Genomic DNA, 15,733 nt, shown 5'->3' with positions numbered 1-15,733 from the left:
ATTCATCCATTTATTTATTTAATAGTCACTGAATGTGAGCACTATCTTTGGTATTTGGGATACAGTGGTAGATAATATATAGTCCACGTTTAAAAAAAAAAAAAACTATGAACGATAAAGACAAAAAGAATTATGATCTCCTTCATTACTGCACCTCTCTCCTTATGTATGTCTAAACTCTGCTAAGGAAAAATAATAAAGTTTTTCTTATTTTTGAGGCATTAGTGCCTAGGATAATTTGGTGATCCAACCACATAAACTGTCTCTGTAAACTTTCCTCTATGAAAATGCCTTATCGAATTCATTGCTATCTTGAAATTAATATGCAGGTCACATATTCACAAAAGAGAAAAGATACAATTATACGTTGGTTTATTCAACCACATCTATGCATACTCAGAAAAAAAAATCAACCAAGACAAGGTTTTTGCATTAAGTGTGAAGGCCTAAGAAGGAGGGAGTACCACCTTGCCCTCGCTCACTTCCCACAATTTATATTCTCACCATTAGCATTTTTTTTTTTTTTTAGAAATAGAGCCTTACTGGGTCTCCCAGGTTGGAGTGCAGTGGCACCATCGCAGCTCACTACAGGCTCAAACTCCTGGGCTCAAGCAATTCTCCCACCTCAGCCTCCCAAATAACTAGGACTACAGGTACACACCACCATGCCCAGCTAGGTTTATTCTTTAGAATAAAGTTTGATCTGCAAGGATCACTGTTAGGATAAAAGTATACCGCCAGGGATCGGTAATGCACTAGAGGAGTAATAATGTACTTCTCTAGTACATAAGCAATAGTATATATGGGCATAGATTTTATCAGATGAGCTCAGAATATAATATGAAAAAGATGTATTTTTGACAGAGATGGTTGGGCAGGGGATGAGGGTGGCAGCCTTAGTTGGCATACTGAGAAATACAAAAAACAAACTTATCTATTTCAACAGTTTGCTTAGATCTGGTCTTTAAATTGTTCACATATCTAAATAGCCTCCAAGAGAATCCATCAGTGAGGCATCAATCCCTAGGAGGTTGTCTTGCATGTAATGCCACATCTGAGCAAGTCCAGTATTTGCTAACCATATGCTCATGGCTTGCCCCAGATCCGGTGGCCGGCTCCGTCCTTTTAGGGCTACATGACAGATCCGAGGGTCAGGACGAGTGGCCATCCATCAATGTCTGACCTTCTTACACACCCACTGTAAAAGAACTTCACAGCTTGAGGCTTGAAGAATATTTTTGTTGATGGCGCCACATGTCTGCACTAAACTATTAAAAGAAATCCTGTAAGAATTCAGAAAAGTTAATCACTTGAGGCCACATGCACAGAAAAGGACTTGAAAGGCATGAAGGGATAAAAACTGAGCAAATTCTTTTTCCCTATTCAGGTCCCTAGTTCCCCAAACAGCACAAGAATAAAAATGGTTCATCAGCCTCTCTTTAAAAGTCATCCTTTTTTTTTGTCCTTACCCATTGTTCATTCCCCTCCTTGCTCCCATTCCCTGTCCTTTTCAGTCTTTCCTCTCCTTTCCACCTGCTCTTCTTAATCTATTCCCCAAGTAACATAATTTGTCTTTCCTTTTTCCTCTCTCTCTCTCTTTTCCCTCCTTTGAAGCCCCTTACCTTGAGAAGTTTAGAGGTGATCCATCTTCCCACCTCCAGCCAGAATGATTCCTCAGTCCAATCCAGCAAAAGGCCTCACTGAGGAAACCTTTGACCCGGCTCTAAGGGAGAGGTTGAAAACCAAAAGAGGGACCTAGTGTCACAGTCAAACAATTATTCCTTTCCACATTGGATTCCTAATACTAACTTAAGTAATTAATTAAAAGACAAACTATCATTCCTTACACCCTCCATCATCACGATTCTTAAGGACTGAATGCTTGTGTCTTCCTAGAATCAACATTTTGAAGCCCTAAGCCCCCAGTGTGATGGTATCTGGATGTGGAGCCTTTAGGAAGTAATTACGTTTAGATGAGGCCATGAGGGTGGGTCCTTCATGATGCAGTTAGTGCCCTTATAAAAGGAGAAAGAGACCAGAGCACACTCTCTGCCAAGTGACGATACAACAAGGCAGTCATGTGCAAGCCAGAAGTGGGCCCCCACCAGGGGCCACAGAACCTTGATATTGGACTTCCAGCCTCCAGAACTGACAGAGAGAAACATCTGTTGCTTAAGCCACCCAGTCTACGGTATTTTGTTACAGCAGCCCAAGCTAAGACAACTATTCACTATAAATAACTAATTTCTCATTTAACGTCTAATTCTAAAGATTAACATAGAGAGGAGCAGCGTCCTAAAATTGGCCTTTCTATCTGTAACTGGATTCTTATAATGTAGCAAATAAGATAATATTACATCTCTACTTTCCATTGCAATTTTCTCCTTAATTAAAGAAAGCGCCTGATAGGTATTCAGATTATCTTAAAAAAAAAAAGAAGAAGAAGAAGAAGAGGAAGAAGAAGAAGAAGAAGAAGAAGAAGAAGAAGAAGAAGAAGAAGAAGAAGAAGAAGAAGAAGAAGAAGAAGCTGTTAAACATTTGCTGCAGAAGTGGTCATTTTTCCCATACATAAATTATGATGAAGCCTATAGCAATATTCTTGGTTTTTCCCCCCACTAAAGTCTCATTTTCCATGTCCTCATCGATCTTGTATATGGCAAGAAAAAAACGGTTCTTAAGGGCACAGTTTAAGGTAAAGTTAAATGGGCTACACCACTTCTGCATGCCATGTTACCCAAAAGAACAGAGATAAAAGATGCTTTGATCTGCAAAGTCTGACACTCAAATGAAGAAGTTTATATCCTAAGAGAATTGTCTCTATAAATGAAATAAAATATTAAAAGATTAAAATAGATTAAAATAAAAGGTTAAAAAGATAATCCAAGGTTAATTTTGTTGTAGGATTTAATGTTAGTGTAATCAATAATTATATTTTCAATATTTTTGAATAACAGCTTAATCAGTTAAATACCTTTGGAATAAAATGTTCTTTTTATCTGGAAACTACTAAGAAGGCAATACAATTCAACTGCCTGTGGTTATTATGATATCACCAGGTGTCCCATTTTGATGTCATTTTTATTCCACTCCTAGAAGATGGTTGCTAAAGAGTAAGAATTTATGGGCTCTGCCCTTAACTGTCTCTCTTTGCCTACTTGGACCCTGCACCAGCACAAATGAAGAGTTGCTCTTCTAAAGTTGAGAGAGGAGCCAGCACAGTGGCTCACGCCTGTGATCCCAGCACTTTGGGAGGCTAAGGCGGGTGGATCACTTAGTTGTAATTTTGTATCCTTTAACATAACTCTCCCTAACCTCCCCTTCCCCAACCCTTCCCGCTTCTTCTATCCTCTTTTCTGAGATCAATATTTTTTTTGGGTCTCAAATTCTGGACTCAAGCAATCCTCAGCCTCCCAAAGTGCTAGGATTATAGGCGTCAGTCACCATGCCCACCAAAGTGGAATTTAAAATTTTGCTCTGCCAGATTTGTAGCCTTGGACTTATACTCATTCATTTTCTGATTTTTTTTTTTTTTTTTGAGTTAGTGTCTCACTCTGTCACCGAAACTGGAGTGCAGTGTGGTGCAGTCTCGGCTCACTGCAGCCTCCAGCTCCTGGGTTCAGGTGATTCTTTGCCTCAGCCTCCCAAGAAGCTGGGATTACAGGTGTGCGACACCACACTCAGCTAATTTTTGTATTTTTAGCAGAGACAGGGTTTCACCATGTTGGCCAGGCTGGCCTCGAACTCCTGACCTCAAGTGATCCACCTATCTCAGCTTCTCAAAAGTGCTGGATGGCAGGCAGGAGCCACCGCACCCAGCCAGTTCCTCTGGATTTTATTCATTCACCAACAAAATGGGGATGTTGAACTCTACTTTTTAGAATTGCTGTGATGATTAAGAAAAGGCTGGGTGTGGTTGTGGGCAACTGTAACCCCAGCTACTTAGGAGGCTGAGGCAGGAGAATCGCTTGAACCCTGAAGGTGGAGGTTGCAGTGAGCCGAGATCGTGCCACTGCACTTCAGCCTGGGCAACAAGAGTGAAACTCCATCTCACAAAAAAAAAAAAAAAACTCACAAAAAAAAAAAAAAAAAAAAGGAATACTATACCTAAAACACCTGGCAAAAAGCAGGTGCTCAATCCATGGTAGCCTCTGTTATTACTGTACACTTTACCGTTAGTGATCTAAGATAGGAGGTGAACTCTACTTCAGCATCTCACTGAAAGACGGCTGTGTAACAGCATGGGAGGGATATTTTCCACAGGCCTGTAGATTCTACATACAGCAACCAAATTCTCCAGCAGCACTCTCCACCAATGGAATGCCAGTTTGAAAAACTTCAGTTTTAACAGATCCATAGAGCTCTCACTTTTATTTTTATTTTTTGCTTTTTTGGTAGTGGCTCAGACCCCAGTCTGACACTGGAAACACTGCACATACCTCAAAATAGTATGTAAATCTTGCCCTGAGAACAAAAGAATAACAACACTAGAACAAGAGACTCAGCAGGTCACATAAAAGTCAATTTGGTTCTACAGGATCTGACAAAAGCTGGGGCCAGAAAAAGAATTAAAGCAGAGCATCAAGTAAGATTCCACGGGAATGTCAAAAGTAGAACTTATGACATCTAGCAGGGACATTCCACCCTCTCCAGCACTGACTTGGCCCCAAAGAGCCTTAAGAGAAAATAAACTCAATTTGGAAATCCAGTGAATGTAACTCTGATGTTTTACTCAACACTAGTCTCAGGAAGCAGGGCATGTAAGGAAACAAAGGAAGGAATCCCTCTAATGATCCTGCCCTTCCTCTGCGTACCTCACGGAAACAGAATATTGCCATTTTCCCAGACATTCTGTGCCCTTCATCTTTTCCCTCCTCCCCTCTCATGATCACACTGTGAAATTTATAGTAGCTGCTACACCACCATTTTCTGTGGCAGTGTCTTGTGCTATGACTCATAACTCCTGTTTATCAGTTTTGCCCACAATGTTTCCAGGTCATGGTTCACTTCTGCTACTGATGTTAGTCAGCTCAGATCCTCAGTCACTATATCAGAATGAGAATAGCAGTTTCTACAAGGTCCAGAAAGCAAGGCTGTATTGCCAGAGGCCATAAAAGATCCCATGTCTAATGAGTAGACCTCGATGCATTCTGCCACCTCAGTTAGAGAAGACGTTAAAAAAAATGTAAGTCACAAATGTGGAAAAATTTAGAGTTTAGATTCTATGTGGAATTCCAAAGGAATAAGTGCTCCCTTGACAGAAAACAAGAATCTATATGCCCTATATGTGTACTTATATAGGTAGCTACAACATGTAGGAACTGCCAGGTGTGGTGGCTCACGCCTGTAATCCTAGCACTTTGGGAGGCCAAGGTGGGCGGATCACCTGAGGTCAGGAGTTCAAGACCAGCCTGACCACCATGGTGAAACCCCATCTTAAAATAATAATAATAATAATAATAATAAATTAAATAAAATAAATTTAGGAACTCTATGTTCTCCCCAACTGCTGTAGAGTAACTACCTCTGGATTTTTCCCAAGGTAAGTTAGCATAGTTTAATTCTCAATAAACTCTTCTCTGTGACTAGAGTCTATCCCCAAAAAGAAAACAGAAAACAATAGCAAAACACAAAAATTAGTATTAAATTAGCACAAAAGATGTTATTTATGTTGACAAATTAGGATTTGATTGATATTTATACCAGGCAACCTCAGGATGTCAACTCCTTGTATTGCCTTGAGATGGTCTAGGACTAATAGCAAGTTGTTTTCCAAGAGATTGCTGGGTGGATAGAAGGATCTGAGGGGGCTGTAGGAAGTGGAGGCCAACACACACACACACACACACACAGACACACACACACACGTTTCCTTCCTTATATCCCAACTTTCTGGACGTTGCAGTCTGGAACTTCGTGGATTCCAGTGAATGAAGGGGAAAACATTTTTAAAGAAGGCATTCAAGACCTTGCCACAATCACTCTGTCCCCGTGATCTCTATCTTTCCCTCCTTCCCAAGTTCCAGTGTATAAAAGTCTGCTGCCTCTTCATTGTTGGACCTGCATGTTTCCGGACCTAAGACTTATTTTAACCATACCTGTATTTCAGGTCTATTTCCCCTCCAAAACACTCACCATCCTCCTGCCTCTTCCCCCCACATACACTCGTACATGCTTTGCAAGCATCTGGGTTGCTGTAACTGAAGTTTGTTGGGTCAGGCAGCATAAGGGTAAAGAGTTGGGGAAGGAGAGGGAAGAAGGAGAAGTAGAGGAGGAGGAAAGAAGAGGAAAGAGAACAAGAGGGAAAGGGAAGAATATAATATCCCCCCAAATCACAGATTCCTTCTGTTCCTCAAAAGAGGATACATGACACATTTAAACAGTAGTTAAGAAAAACAAAACCCTACATTTTCTAAATGTTTGCATTTACCATTTCCTCAGTGCTCGTTATGATAAGGAGTTGTGAATCTCTGGCTAGGCAGAATTGCAGACTAGAATTCCAGTCCTTTTTCTCCACTGAGAAATAGTAACAATGGTTACCATATCTCATCCAGAGGTCTGGACAGCTAGGACAGCCGGCACAAGTGGAGTAGCTGGATCCTAGGAAAGAAGAGGACCTGGTTCACATCTTCATGGACCACTCCGTCTTGGAAATTAAATGGGAGATAAAATGGAATCTGGCAGTCCCAGGTCTTCCCTGCTCCACCACTTTTCAGATTGAGGGTTAGTGAAATGTGTGACAACGCATGTTCTCAATTTGAATACCTCATAATGTCCAACCCCATCATCTGCTAGTATATATTCTACTACACAAGAATGTGGCTGTAGCTGAAGGAACAGAGAAGAAAACGTAGAACGCTCTACCTGAGAACTCTGGAGCAAGTACTGTACTTGTGCTAGAGATCTCTGTGCACATGTGATATAAACACACCAGATAACTGTGCATTGCATGATATCTATCTGTGTACTGTCTTTTCTCAGTGTATATATTGCATAATTGCATAATGTATATTGCTTAAATCAGGCAGAATTATTCAGAATGCCCAATTGAAAGTGCCAAAAAAAAAGAAAAATTAAGAAAAGCAAACTTAAACAGAATGAAAAGTTTTTTTTTTTTATTATCACAGACGTAACTGTCTCTCACCATTGAAAATTGGAAAAAAAGCACTTATATTTTGACAAAAAGAACTAATATTTTTTTGAAGCGTTTTCTGGTAGAGAAGCATAACAGTGTTACAGTGAAAAGTGACAGAATGCCCTAACTGAGCTCTTAAATATGGAAGATCTGCATTCCTTTAAAATGGTTGGCTCATAGTTCTGTCAAGATGAAAGGTAACTGGCCAGGCATGGTGGCTCAGGCCTGTAATCCCAGCACTTTGGAAGGCCAAGGCAGGTGACTCACATGAGGCCAGGAGTTCAAGACCAGCCTGGCTAACATTGTGAAACCTCATATCTACTAAAAATACAAAAAAATCAGCCAGGTGTGGTGGTGCCCACCTGTAAGCCCAGCTACTTGGGAGGTAAGGCATGAGAATCACTTGAACCCAGGAGGCAGAGGTTGCAGTGAGCCAAGATCACAATACTGCATTCCAGCCTGGGTGACAGAGAGAGACACTGTCTCAAAAGCAAACAATCAAAGATGAAAGGGAACTGAATACACTTTCAAGGTAATTCCAACCAAGATTCCAAAATTCTATTGATTTTCTACTTCAGTTTCCATGCTTACACATATTTGCATAATCTCACCATAAACACAATTCTATAGTGAGCAAGTATGGGCCATTATACTCCATGAGCACATGGGTAGGTATATAATTGCAGAATAGAGTGTATATCTACTCTAGATTTGGGAATAACGAAGTGGGGAAAGTAGTGCTTTTCATATAAAGATTAGATAATTATTCTCCAAGAAGCCCTGGCATGCAATCAATATCAGTTCTGAAGATCAAGCTGTTAAACTGGCACCTCATAGAGTTGTGTTGTGCTTTTTCCATAAAACTGTGACATTGCTCAGCCTGGATTAGAAATTCCCAACTTCCCTAGGTGTTTCTTTTTGTCAAAGGTTGGACTTGGATCTAAGGTAGAAACCCTGGAGCTGAACTCTTAGAATCCTAATAAATCACTTTTGTATAATCTGTCCCTATCATTCCCTAAAAACACAAACCTAAGCTAGGGCTCTAGACTGTAAAACATAAACTGAGAGTCCTCTAGATCACTAGGTTTGAGGGCCTAGAAGAATTAAACTTAGAAAAATTCATTTTAGAAAATGTGAAAGCACCTCAATGGCAAACAACAACAACAACAAAAAAAAAACAGAATATGTTTAATTACATTATGACATATCTATTAATGAAAAGTTAAACATCGCTAATATTATAATTCACTAATATAATTTAATTATCGCAATAAATATGGAATTAAGTAGGAAATGTTTCTGGCAACATAAAATTAAAAAGCAATATCCAAAATTATGAGTATGCTACGATCAGAACTATTCCCAGCCTTCCTTTAAAAGAAAGAAAGGTGGGAGAATTTTGAGAGGACTTGACTGCAGCTCTACTAAGAAAATATGGTCAGGTGCAGTGGCTTAGCTTATAATCCCAACACTTTGGGAGACCAACAAGGGCAGATGGCTTGAGCCCAGGAGTTCAAGATCAGCCTGGGCAACACGGTGAAATGTCTCTACAAAAAAAAATAATCATACAAAAATTAGCCAGGCTGGTGGTACGTGCCTGTGGGCCCAGCTGCTTAGCAGGCTGAGGTGGATCATTTGAGCCAGGAGGTCACGGCCACAGTGAGCTGTGATTGTACAGTGGCACAGGATCTGCTGGTATAGCAGCACACAAATCTGTCACCCATGGCCTGGGTGACAGAGGAAGAGCCTTTGAAAAACAAAAAGAAAAGAGCAAAGGCTGCAGGGAACGGCGCTGGGACCCGCGCAGGCGGTGGGGTGGGGGCGGCTGAGCGGCGGATGCACCGAGTGAGGTAAGAAAATACATACTGGCCGGGTGAGGTGGCTCACGCCTGTAATCCAAGCACTTTGGAGGCCAAGGTGGATGGATCACTTGAGGTCGGGAGTTCAAGACCAGCCTGACCAACATGGTGAAACCCCATCTTTAAAAAAAAAAAAAAAAAAAAAAGAAAAATACATGCTTACATGAATGCACATGGTCAAAGATGAGGAGACTATATCTAGGAAATAGCTGTATACAGAGGGTGATTTATTTTGTTTGAATTATTTTGATTTTTCAAACTTCCTGCTGTGTTATATTGCTTTTATAATATAAAGCGAAAGATGAATTTTGGTTTAAGTTTGCACTTACCCTGGTACAGGATCCACTGGTGTAGCAGCACACTCGTAAGAACTGCAGTTAGAAGCCCCAAAGCTATTGCCACAAGGCAAGAACAAGAAGGCCTGGAAGAAGAAGCTGCAATAACAGAGTCAAAGCACAATCCTGAGTCGGAAGAAAGGTTGAAAGAAAAGAGGAAGTCAGGGAAGGATGTCGCATCTGAAAGCAGTTTGGCCTAGTGGGAACTGAGATCCAGGCCATAAAGGCTCCTTTTCTGGATGTGTCAGGGACTGGCTCTAAAGTCTAAGGTAACCACCAACACTGTATCAAGGAACATACTCTATTTGTCAAGTTAAAGAATGCTTTTTTCCTTTGAAATTGTGGCTTACACTGTCTCATCCTTAGGTGGTGAGAATACAAATTGGTATCTCTTTGGAGGACAATTTGGCAGTATCTACTAAAATGGCAACGGCATTCACCCTTTGGCCTAGAAATTTCTCCTTAAGAAATTTTTCCTACAGATACGCACACGTGCAAAAAGTCATGTTTATTCATGGCAGCAATAATTGTAGGAGGAAAAGACTGAATACAATTGAAATTCTACCAGTAAAAGGCCAGTCAAATACATTTTGATATATCCATAAAGTGAATATACAGCTTCTAATAAAGACTGGCTTTTTCTTTTTAACTGATATGGAATATTTTGTAAGATATATAGTCAAGACAAAGAAACATCTGCAGAACAGGGTATACAAATATCTCTGCAAGCACACCCAAGAATCTGATAACACTGCCTCTGGAATGGAAAAAAAATAAAAAGGTCACTGGAGACAAGATAGGAGAAAGACTTTTTACCTTATTTTCTTTTGTACCTTTTGAATTTTGAACCATGTAAACATATTATCTATTCAAAATTTAAATATATAAAATTTAAATAAAAATAATCTACATTTCAGAAGTGCTTTGTAAACTGTTGTTATTAAAAGAGCAGTAAGTTACCGAATCTTTATTTGAAAATTGAAGGTATCTCACAGTCATAGAAAGTACATGTAACAAGCAAAACTCGGTAAATTAAGATGGTATCAAAGTTCTAATTTTGATTCCTTTGTTTAATAGCCTTTAATTAGGAATTAAACTTGCCTGTTTGGCCTTCAATTTCTTGTTTCAATTTTAGATAAATTATTCTATATATGTGGTTATCAACAGAGTATTCTGAACTTCTTAAAGAAAAAGAATTCATAATGAGAGATGCCTTCATGAAGAGAGAATACTGCATAATAAATATTTGGACTGATGAATCCAAAAACACCAGATTTCTAATAAAACTTTTAAAAATACACTGCATCGCCGGGCGCGGTGGCTCAAGCCTGTAATCCCAGCACTTTGGGAGGCCGAGGCGGGTGGATCACGAGGTCAAGAGATCGAGACCATCCTGGTCAACATGGTGAAACCCCGTCTCTACTAAAAACTACAAAAAATCAGCTGGGCATGGTGGCACGTGCCTGTAATCCCAGCTACTCAGGAGGCTGAAGCAGGGGAATTGCCTGAACCCAGGAGGCGGAGGTGGCGGTGAGCCGAGATGCGCCATTGCACTCCAGCCTGGGTTACAAGAGCGAAACTCCGTCTCAAAAAAAATAAATAAATAAATAAAAATAAATAAATAAAAATACACTGCATCACAGAAGAACATTTAATGAAATATATAAATGTTCATTTTTGTGTTATGCTAACTTTAAAAAAGGTATCAAAGCATAATTGTATTTGTGTAACCACAAACCAATTCAAGAAAGTAAAATAAATTTTTAAAATTTACTTTAAGTGTATATTAAAAGACTCTAAATAGTTCCGAGGTTCCAATTTATCACCAGTTGTGTGTGTGACCTTGAACATATACTTTGACATATACATTACTTCTAACTTAGTATTTCCATTCCTTAGAAATTAACACAGATATAATTCAAAAATAGGAAAAGATTACACAAATAAAGTATACTAGAATGATTTAGCAAATTAAGACAACATTCTCAAAAGACATTACAAACTATAATAGTAAAACTATGTAGTAAAAAGAGAGAAAGCTTAGGGAACTACCCTAAAGAATATACCTTGTGCGAATTTACTGCCTAAGATACAAAATCAAGGATTAATTTTGGCATTTACACTATTACCCGTCTGTCTCAGATAATGTTCTCTCGGGGCTCTACATAAAAATGGCTCTTTTGTCCTCAAATCCTCAGTCACAGAGACTATTATCTGCAGTGTTCTTGATACCTTTCTTCCCAGTCACCATTCTAGTACAACACTGTGAGGTCAAAAAAAAAAAAAAAAAAATCTAGATATGTAAATCAGTTTCTTTCCTGACAAAAATCTTACTATTATCCACCAGAATAACTATTGGTATCCTCTTCATTCCATAGTCAGAAAAACAGCCATACCTAGAATTTAAACAGCTGGTCCAAGGTTACTCCAAATATAACTAAAGATAGAGTTCTCCCAACAAAGTTCCTGCTTTAGTTAGGAGCAAGAAGGAATAAAGGCATTGCCCTAGGTTGGGTTTCTTACACGGGGTCAAAGAAGTGAATGACTAGAAAAGAGTTTTACCTTAGACCTACTGTCAGATCCTGTACCATAAACCAACTTTTCATATTCCAACTCTGGGCTTCAAACTGAACCGAAAGTATTTCCTCAAATTATCCTCGATTTTTCTGCACCCTCTGCTTCAAACTTATTCTATTCCCCATTCATGCTTAGCCTACTGTCACTATTCATCGTTTTCCATGCTGTCTTGGTTAACTCACATTTTTGCTGTGGTCCGTAGTCATTTTGGGCTTGGGTTGCAGTAGGCAACTCTATCATAGAATAAATAACACTGTCAGTCATCTCCAGCGATCTTTCACCTGCAGTTGAGAGAGCTCAATTATAGAAGTGTGAAGGGACAGGTATCAGTGAAGAAACAGCCCAATCTCTAAACTGCTAGCAGGAAACAAAAGCAGAAGTAATTTTTCAGGAAATGATTCAAATTCTGGTGCTACCTATAGAAATTAATATTTTAAGTTGTTATTTTTTTGCTCCATGACACTCTACATGCTCATTAAATATATATTGACTCCCCATCTCACCTAATTCTGTTGAGCAAGGGAAAATTGCTCTCAAGTCCAGCAATTTCAGTTACAAAAGCTAGAATAAAAGTGAGAGTGGTTACTAGCTATGAATTTATCTCAGATTTTTTTCTCTGCTTTGTTTCCTTCTGAAAAAGTAGCTGTATGCCAAATGAGACTGATTTCGTCATTTCTTGGAATTTTGGGGCAGTGATAAGCAATAACGAGTGGACTGTTGGGTGTATATGCCTGGAATCACGGGAGAAACTGACTCTTGCCTAGATATACATTTGTGAATAAGACATAACCATGCCTTCCCCAAAACATTGTCTGAATTGTGCTATCGTCTTTACCCTTCACAGTGTCAGAAATTCCATTCCATTTTCTCTTTCTTGTCTTGTTTTTACATGCAAAGATAACTAAAAAGAAGAGCAAAGTAAACGAATACATTCTAACATCTTAGTAATTTATTTTTAGTGGGTTAAAAGTTAATAAAATGTTAAAGTCAGGAAAATAGGGTATTAAAACTCTGAAGAATGGATAAGATCATCAAGATAGACTGTATAAGGACAAAAGAAAGAGAAGAGAAACAGGGAGTACAAATTAATAAAAACAAATATATTTCTGCTTCCAGCCATGACAGAATGGCATTAGACTTACTTTCCAATCAAAATATTACACATGGCAAAATACACGAGGCAGCTATTTTCAGGAACACACAGGCAGCACTGTGATCCCTGAAAGAACACACAAAGGTGAGTGCTATGATCACCACAGCTTTCTATCTAGAATTGCTTTCTTTCTTTCTTTCTTTTTCTTTTCTTTCTCTTTTCTTTCTTTTCTTTCCTTTCTTTCCTTTCTTTTCTTTCTCTCTTTCTTTCCTTTCTCTCTCTCCTTTCTCTCTCTCTCTCTCCTTTCTCTCTTTCTCTCTTTCTCTCTCTCTCTTTCTCTCTTTCTCTCTCTCTTTCTCTCTTTCTCTCTTTCTTTTTTTGTCACCCACGCTGGAATGTTACCCAGGCTGGAATGCAACGGTGCAATCTTGGCTCACTGCAACCTCCGCCTCCCAGGTTCAAGCGATTCTCCCTACCTCAGCCTCCTGAGTAGCTGGGATTGCAGGTGCCCGCCACCACACCCAGCTAATTTTAGTATTTTTAGTAGAGATGGGGTTTCATCATGTTGGCCAGGCTGGTCTTGAACTCCTGACCTCAGGTGATCTGGCCGCCTTGGCCTCCCAAAGTGCTGGGATTACAGGCATGAGCCACTGTGCCTGGCCTCTAGGACCACTTTCTAGTACAGAGCACAAAAATGAATCCTTAACAGAACAGCAGTCTTACTAAAAAGAGGAGGCAGAGATTGGAGTTTTGAGCTGCTTAAATGGCTGGAATTTGCAGGGCAGGGTAATTCACAAGAGAGGGGTACCCTGAAGACCATGTAGGAATTCCCCATATGTCTGCGGCTAAGTGCTAGGCTGCACAGAGACAGGACAAAACTCTGCAAGTCCAAGCTGAGATAGCTCCTGCAGTGCCAAGAGCTGAACAGAGAGAACAGAGGTGACGCATTGCTTAGCAGCACTAACCGAAAAAAGCCAACAATAGTTTAGCTGCCTGTGAGAACAAATTTTCACACCCTTAAGGTGAAGGCAAAACAAACAAAATGTTGTCTATACCTACAATGGAATATTACTCAGTCTTAGAAAGGAAATCCTGTCATGCTTTACAACACTGATGAACCTTGAAAACATGATACTAAGTGAAATGAACTGATCACAAAAAGACACATACTGCAGGATTCCACTTAGAATATGAGGTATCTAAAGTAGTTAAACTCATAGACAAAGAAAGCAGAATGCTTTCTGACAGAGGTTTCGAGGGAAAAGCAAGTTGCTTAATGGGTACAGAGTTTCAGTTTTGCAGTGTGATTAAGTTTTGGAGATGTGGTGCACGATAATGCGAAGATTCTTGTATTCCTTTGCTTGGGCTACCACAACGAAATACCATAGACTGGGTGACTTGAACAACAGGAATTTATTTATTATCTCATCATTCCACAGACTGAAAATCTAAGATCAAGATGCCAACAGAGTTGGTGTTTGGAAAGTGCATCCCCCGTGAGTTGCAGACTTCTCACTATATCCTCAAGTGGCCATTCCTCAGTGTGTGCACAAGGGGAGAAAGAGAGTGGGCTCTGGTCTCTCTTCTTAAAAGGACACTAATCCTGTCAGATCAGGACCCCACCCTTGTGACCTGATTTAACGTTAATTCCTTAAAGGCTCCATCCCCAAATAGTCACACTGAGGATTAGGGCTTCAATACATGAATCTGGGGGAGACATTCAGTCCACAGTAATACATAACTGTACTAAATTGTATGCTTTAAAAATGATTAAGATCACATTTAAAAAGGAAGGTGTATGAGTGCGTTCTTGCACTGCTATAGAGAAATATCTGAGGCTGGATAATTTATAAAGAAATGAGGTTCAATTGGCTTGGATTCTGCAAGATGTACAGGAATCATAGTGGCATCTGCTTCCGGGGAGGCCTCAGAAACTTACGGTCTTGGTGGAAGGCAAATGGAAATGTTTTACATGGCCAGAGCAGGAACAAGGGGGGGGGGGTAGGTGATACATACTTTTAAACAATCAGATTGCCCAGGCGAGGTGGCTCACACCTGTAATCTCAGCACTTTGGGAGGCGGAGGCAGGTGGATCACCAGGTCAGAAGATGAGACCATTCTGGCTAACAAGGTGAAACCCTGTCTCTACTAAAAATACAAAAAGAAATTAGCCAAGTGTGGTGGCACGCACCTGTAGTCCCAGCTACTTGGGAGGCTGAGGCCGGAGAATTGCTTGAACCCTGGAGGCAGAGGTTGCAGTGAGCTGAGATTGCGCCACTGAACTCCAGCCTGGGTGACAGAGTGAGACTCCATCTCAAAAAAAAACTAACAAGAAAAACAACAACTAGATCTCATGAGAACTCTATCAGGAGAATAGCTCTAGGAAGATGGTACTAAACCATTCATGAAAAACCATCCCCATGATCCAGTCACCTCCCACCAGGCCCCATCTCCAACACTGGAGATTACAATTCAACGTGAGATTTGGGTGGGGACATAGATCCCAAACCATATCAGAAAGCAACACAGGAATCGGGGGCTGTTTGAAGAAATAGCTAATTTAGGGCCAGGACAGGGAAAATACAAAATAAGCTTGGAGAATCTTCTAGTCTTTTAATGTTAAAAAATAATTAAGTTATGGGCCGGGCGCGGTGGCTCAAGCCTGTAATCCCAGCACTTTGGGAGGCCGAGGCGGGTGGATCACAAGGTCAAGAGATCGAGACCATCCTGGTCAACA

The 15,733-nt window shown here is 40.0% G+C and overlaps 1 protein-coding gene across 2 annotated transcripts; it reads right to left on the bottom strand.

Moving 5' to 3' along the window:
* KLRG1 (killer cell lectin like receptor G1) lies at positions 1–12,976 on the bottom strand. 2 transcript variants are annotated; one of them, XM_037732752.1, is made up of 6 exons: positions 12,086–12,976; positions 11,456–11,589; positions 9,321–9,425; positions 6,428–6,597; positions 1,623–1,723; positions 1–1,283 (listed from the first exon to the last, which is right to left on the bottom strand). In XM_037732752.1, the coding sequence occupies exons 4-6, from the start codon at positions 6,545–6,547 to the stop codon at positions 1,172–1,174; spliced, it is 333 nt and encodes a 110-aa protein (XP_037588680.1). In that variant the 5' UTR covers positions 6,548–6,597; positions 9,321–9,425; positions 11,456–11,589; positions 12,086–12,976; the 3' UTR covers positions 1–1,171. The 2 variants fall into 2 exon arrangements, with proteins under 2 accessions (XP_037588680.1, XP_017367826.1); XM_017512337.2 differs by lacking the exon at positions 11,456–11,589.
* Between the last annotated feature and the right edge of the window lie 2,757 nt (positions 12,977–15,733).

Source organism: Cebus imitator, unplaced genomic scaffold (assembly GCF_001604975.1).
Source record: "Cebus imitator isolate Cc_AM_T3 unplaced genomic scaffold, Cebus_imitator-1.0 Scaffold469, whole genome shotgun sequence".
NCBI classification, from domain to species: domain Eukaryota; kingdom Metazoa; phylum Chordata; class Mammalia; order Primates; family Cebidae; genus Cebus; species Cebus imitator.
This window is presented reverse-complemented; position numbering and strand designations above follow the sequence as displayed.

Bases quoted from the DNA above. Each gene is read 5' to 3' on its own strand.
- KLRG1 (XM_017512337.2), bottom strand. From the start codon at position 12,167: ATGACTGACAGTGTTATTTATTCTATGATAGAGTTGCCTACTGCAACC. The intron at 9,426-12,085 runs GTGAGTTAACCA...CTGTTATTGCAG, and splicing joins CTACGGACCACAGCAAAAAT to CTTCTTCTTCCAGGCCTTCT. The intron at 1,284-1,622 runs GTAAGGGGCTTC...GAATTCTTACAG, and splicing joins TCACCTCTAAACTTCTCAAG to GATTTCTTTTAATAGTTTAG.